This window comes from Capsicum annuum, chromosome 11, assembly GCF_002878395.1.
Source record: "Capsicum annuum cultivar UCD-10X-F1 chromosome 11, UCD10Xv1.1, whole genome shotgun sequence".
NCBI lineage: Eukaryota > Viridiplantae > Streptophyta > Magnoliopsida > Solanales > Solanaceae > Capsicum > Capsicum annuum.
Genome location: NC_061121.1, coordinates 233,826,225 through 233,832,484, shown reverse-complemented (window position 1 = coordinate 233,832,484; position 6,260 = coordinate 233,826,225). Strand labels below are relative to the sequence as shown.

Sequence of the window (6,260 nt, the reverse complement as noted above, 5' to 3'; positions counted from 1 at the left end):
GATATATGTATACATCTTTACACCGAATACAATCGCAGAAATACAAAACTTTAATATTATGAGATAACTAAACTACAAAAAAATTTAATTGATAAATATACAAAAATATCTTATGTTGAATCTTAACATCATTACTCTTCGCTTTGGATTGATAAAGCTTGGAACATTTTCCTCTTTCATCATTGCTAGAATTTGCCATTTCTTTTCCTTTTCATTTTTTTTTGATCTACTTGTACTGACAATTGATATTTTTGAAGCGTTGATTGAATGATCTTTTGATTGACAATCTATCATGCTATTTCGAATTTTAACATAGTCATTGTCACTTTTCCTTCGAGTCTCTGCTCTCAACTTATCTTCTTCCAATTCAATTATAAAACCTACTTTGTCACTGTCTAATTGAGAAACTCTCAAATCAGAGGATGGAGTACCACAATTAATCTTATCTACATGTTCAATATCTCTCATTACTCGCCTAAAAGGGGTTTCCCCATTTATTTGAAAAACTACAAATTAGTTACTTGCACACCTAATTAACACTATATATATATATATATATATATATATATATATATAAAAAAAAAAAAAAAAAGAGGGTAAAGTATAGAGAATAACTTTAAGAAATAAAGAAGAACAAACATATATATCCGTAAAGATATAAAATTTACCGCAAAAATCTTCAAATCAAATCTATGCGAGTTAATAAGGATTAAAAAAGTTTAAACGTAATCTTCAATGGACAAAAATTAGCTAATTTGTAGGTGAAGAACACAATATTTGAGAAATTTTGGGAGAAAAAATAGGAAGAAATATATTCCATGATATTTCAATTGAAAGAAATTTGAGATTAACATAATCTCTTTAGCATAAAAACCTATTGCTGCCTAACAAGTCCAATTAGAGCAAAGATGTAATCTATTGCCGAATATTACTCCAATCAGATAAGAGTGAGAATAAAATATTAATTATGAGAGAGAAAATTATTTTACATTTGTTATATACATTAGAAATTATATTTGCATAAATGCGTTTACATAAAACTGATTTTTAACAAACAATTACCTATGAATTGTAATTATTTAAAACATTACCCATAGCATGTAATTATAAAAGATTTTTATCTATAAACTGTAATTTTTTCTTATCAAAATCACTCTCGCCCAAACCCATCAAACCTTGGGCGAATTGGGCGGGTCATTTGGACTTGGGCTAATTTTGCCACCCCTAGTTACCACCAACACCAGCACCCTTACCTTTCCTGCCGCCACCACCGTTATCACCACCTCCTTTCTCTTTCTTCTCTCCACCTTCCTTCTTAGGCGGGACAATCTCGATTTCCTTCTTCAAATGCTTCTTCAACGTTTCAGCCAATACCTTCATGTCCATCGACCCGGTAACAGTCACCAAATCCTTTTGTTCGTCTACTTTCATCTCCTTGTACCCTGCACAATCACACCATCAAACATCAATTTTCCATCATACCATACAAGATAACATACTTCCCTCCGTTGCTTGGACTCTTCAATAATGTCAACGGGTGCATGTCGAATTCGTCAAAACTATTATATTTTTGGAGAATCCGACATGGGTACGACATCAGAAGTGAAGAGTCAACGCAACTTAGCTTCCCTCTGTTTCAACTTATTTGTTCAATAAAAATGCCTCATTTCAACTTTTTTCTATTTCTTAAACTCCGTGCAAGTCAGAACTCGACAAACAAATTGAAACAAACGAAAACATAAGAGTAGGGAATTTAGATGACTCGAATCTTTACCTTTGAATTTGGTCATGATTTCGTCGATTTTCTGAATACATCCTTGACAATGGCAATGCAACTTCAACACCACGGTGGTGATCGGAAGCTGTTAAACAAATCGTAAAACATTACGATATCAAGTAGACATTCATAAAAAAGCATCTGATAAAAATTATGAAAGATGGATATTCCTTGTTCATTCTCGGACAAGCACTTATTCACAAACTTCATGCAGAGAAAATAGTTTTCATCTCCCATTCTCATCTGTAATGATCGGCAGAAAATAAGCAAACAAAAAAAAAACAAGAAACACACACATTTAGGTGAAAATCCTTGCAGAAAAAACCTTGGACAGAGAAGGAGGATTTTCACTACAATGGAGAGGAGTACAATGTAGGAAACGTAGCCTCAATGACGTAATTTTGTTACGTCCAAACCGACCCACTAAATGCACTTATATAATACATGCGTACAAATAGGTCCAAATTACTCACAGGATCCGCAAATATCATATTTCACTCAGTAAAACTATTTTCGATCCAAATTACTCACAGGATCCACAAATATCATATTTCACTTTGAAAACAAAAACTACTTAATTAAAGTAGTCTTAATTTCCATCTAAGTTGCTCGGACTCTCCAAAAATGTTGTTGCTGATCGTTCAAAAATCCACTATTTTTGGATCCTCCGACACGCACCCATAGACATTTTAGAAGAGTGCGAGCAACTTACATTTTCATGGCCAAACGCTTGCTAAATTTATCAGTAAATTTTAATGAAAGTACCTCTTTCTCTTTGGGTTTTTTATCTTCTCCTCCTGTGTTCTCCCTTGAATCCTTTTCCTTGTTCTGCTTTAGCATCTTCTTCTTCTCCTCTCCGGCGCCATTATCATTGTCGCCACCTCCTTTTCCCTTACCGTCCTTTTTCGGTATCCGAGAGACAACTTCAACATTCTTCTGTGTTTTCCGTTCAACTTCCTCTCGTAACATCACCGGATCAACTTTTCCAATCACAGTTAGTTTCTTCGAATCTACATCACACATAACCTTCTCCACACCTATATGAACATACAATCAATACTAAGAAATTGAAAAGGAGAAAAAAACGTAAAAAACAACAATTTTTCTTCAAATTCCGAAAAATATATTTGACCAAAAAACTCCGCAATTTTGAAATTTTCAGGAATTCACCGTAAAGATGTTTTCATTTTTTTTTTTTGGCTCGAAATTACTCACAAATATTCAATAAACAAACTCCGATAAGTTTTCATCGCCAAATGACTCCAATTTTTTGTTCAGTTGAAGCAAAAATGCAGAAATTGAAACACAACATTACCAAAGAGAACAACAAAAAAAAAAAAAACATCAATTTTCATTCAATTTATAGTGTATAGTATACCTCCAATACTTCGAATGGCTTTGACAACTGTACTAACACATCCTTCACACTGACATGATTTCAAAATCGCAGTTAAGTTTCCTCCATCCTTCTTATTCTCTTCTCCTCCTTCTTTCTTATGCTTTTCTCCTCCTTCATTCTTCTTAGTACTCTTCTTCTACAAATAAGACCAAAAATAATCAAGAAATGGTCAGTAACCAAATACACTAGTAAAAAAATTGAGCATTGTCCAATAATGAGACGCACAAATTGAAAAATGGTTCATTAAACAAAAAACCTTAGTAAGCAAATCGAGCAATGGCCCTAAACAAGATGAAATGCACAAATTGAAAAATGGTTCAGCAACAAGAAAATACACCACAGAAAAACAACAACAACAACAAGTGGTGTTGTGTTTCAAAGATGACCAACACAAATAGAGAAATGGCTCAGTAAACAAAAATAGTGATAAACAATTGAAGCAATGGCCCCTGTGCAGTGTAAGAATTGACACACAACAACAAGTACTAGTGTTGTGTTTTAAGGTTTTAAGGATGACATTGTTGGGTACGATGTAGTTTTGACGATTGACAAATTGACAAAGTGATATGAAACATGTCAGTCAAGCTGGTTCACAGATACACTGTTTCATATAGCTGAATTTGTAGCAAAATCATCGATGATTAAAGACAAGCATGAAAAAATCAAGGAAGGACCAGATGGGTGGATAATTCAGATAAACTCAAAGAAATAAACATGTGCTGATTTAAAGAGTTGAAGTTTGACTACAACACTAAGGAGTTGTAATTGAAGAAGGAGGGAGCTCTGATTAAAGGATTGAATTTATTTTTCGTGTGTATTTCGTATCAAATTTTTTAATGTATCTGTATAATTCAAAATTTGAATTTTAGTAGCTGTTACATAATTTAAGGGATGTAGTAATCTGGTTGAGTTAATTGCGTCCTTGAAGGGAATTCGTTATTTCCATTTTTCACTGCAGTAATAAAATCACATATACACAAGATGCAATGTACATGATGCGCATGTTATGTATATGAATAGGGAGAGAGTAAAGTAATTAAAAAAAGTGGGAGAGATTGTAATTAGTTCTAAAAGGGTTGGTATTTGTGTTATTTATACTAAAAATTATACAAACCTACAACTTATGTTTCACTTATTACAAAAAACATAAATCCCATTTTTTTATGTTTCTCCCTCTTAAAGTACATATACATACATATCTCCTTTTCTCTCAAGATTTTTTCTCCTTAAAAAAAAACTATAATCAAGAGTATGTTTCCATGTTTGAGATAATTTAAGGGATGCAGTAATCCACTTAATTATTTGGTTGAGTTAATTGCATCAAGGAAATCCGTTATTCCCATTTTTAACTGCAGTAACAATCACATATACACAAGATGCTATGTATATGACGCGTATATTATGTATATGAATAGGGAGAGAGAGTAAAGTAATTAAAAAAAGTGGGAGAGATTGTAATTAGTTCTAAAAGGGTTGGTATTTGTGTTATTTATAGAAGAATAAATGGTCCACCAAAGTTTATTTCTTAAAAGTCCACCTTTATAATTTAAATTTAAATTAAATAAGTTTTGTTACATTTTCTAGAGTAGGATAGGATTAGTTTCTTTATTCTTAATTTTCAAAATTTTCTTTTGTATTTGACTAGTTGATCTCGCAGTACGGAGATGTGAGACACTTTTATGGATGATTTCAGGCGGAATAGAGTTAGACAGAAAAAATATTGAAGGGGCAATTAGGCATGATATGGAGCAATTACAGGTTACGGAGGACATGACTCTTGATAGGAAAATGTGGAGGATGCAGATTAGGATAGAGGGTTAGGAGGTAGGAGTGTGTCGGTAACAACAGCAAAGGGTAAGTGATGTCTATGATTTCCAATAGATAGTTTATAGTATTATCTTGTGGTTGTACTGTTTCCTGTATTAGCTAGCAGTGTTAGTTTATTTTGCATAATGTATTAGTTTATACGCATTAATGTTTTATTTCTGTTATACTGTTATCGGTCATGAGCCAGAGGTCTATCGAAAACAACCTCTCTACTTCACCTGAGGTAGTGGTATAATCTGCGTACACTCTATCCTCCCCGGATCTCACTATGTAGGAATACACTGAATATATTGCTGTTGTTGTTGCTATTCACGTACACCTCTATTACTCCTTAAAAGGCTTTCGTCTCAGATAAATTACCCACCTCACAATGTCCCACCTCCTTTTTAAGTAAAAGAATTTTCTTTTTCTTTATTAAATTTTTTACTTTGGTACTTCGCTATTCCTTTTTTAAATAAGTAAAAAGTTAATAACTAAAATCTAAGTAATAATTGAGGAAGCAAGTAGCCCAAGTAAACAAAGGAACCATCAAAGAGTGTGGGTTATTGTAACACCCCGTAAAATTCGTGCGTGTGTTAGCTTCTGGTAGTATGCTCAAAGAGTTGAAAAGACTTGAAAATTTTTCTAAGTGTTAAAGAGACTTAGTCTCATTTTTATCTTTCAATCTTCGGAGATTTTATTTTCGACCTTCCCGACCTTTGATAGTTTATATTTTAGAAAATTCTTTATCCAGAAGGTAAATAGGTGTTGCTGGATGAGTTTTGAATTTTTTGGAGCGCGTTTAGATATCGTTTGGTGTTCCAAAACAGTGGACCAACGCAATCTTGGCGCGCCTCGTCGCCCATCACGTTGGTCAAATTTTTGTGTTGGAAATGCCAGGAAAAATACTGAGGCTCGACGCAATGGTGAAGCAACGCGTAGAGTATCGTGTTGGTCAACCAATGCGCCACGTTGCCTACAGTGTCGATGCCCAGTTATTTCAGCTTTTAAAAATCCATGTCATGAAGGGGCATTTGGGTAATTTTCCCTCATTCTAATACGACCAAACTCGGGATTTAATCCCAAGAGCACCAAAGTAAGGGTAATTTCATCAAAATCTCTCAAAAAACTCCATTAGGGTTTCAGACTAAAACCCAAATAACTCGATATTCAACCGTGGGTTTCAGAAATTGATTGAAGATTCGGAATCCCCAGACCATAGGCTTCAAGAAGCACCCATTGAAATCCTATATAGAGGTACACAGGGTTTTTGTAAAA

General features: G+C 33.6%; 1 protein-coding gene across 3 annotated transcripts in view; it reads right to left on the bottom strand.

Annotated features, from left to right (window-relative positions):
- Positions 1–942: 942 nt before the first annotated feature.
- Positions 943–6,260, bottom strand: part of LOC107854794 — an 11,035-nt gene continuing 5,717 nt past the window's right edge. For all 3 annotated transcript variants that reach the window (XM_016699798.2, XM_047399999.1, XM_047400000.1), the window contains 4 exons: positions 3,156–3,312; positions 2,543–2,814; positions 1,775–1,862; positions 943–1,442 (listed from right to left, as the gene is read on the bottom strand). In XM_016699798.2, the coding sequence (XP_016555284.2) occupies positions 1,225–1,442; positions 1,775–1,862; positions 2,543–2,814; positions 3,156–3,312 (735 nt within the window). In that variant the 3' untranslated portion in view covers positions 943–1,224. The remainder of the gene's footprint in view (positions 1,443–1,774; positions 1,863–2,542; positions 2,815–3,155; positions 3,313–6,260) is intronic.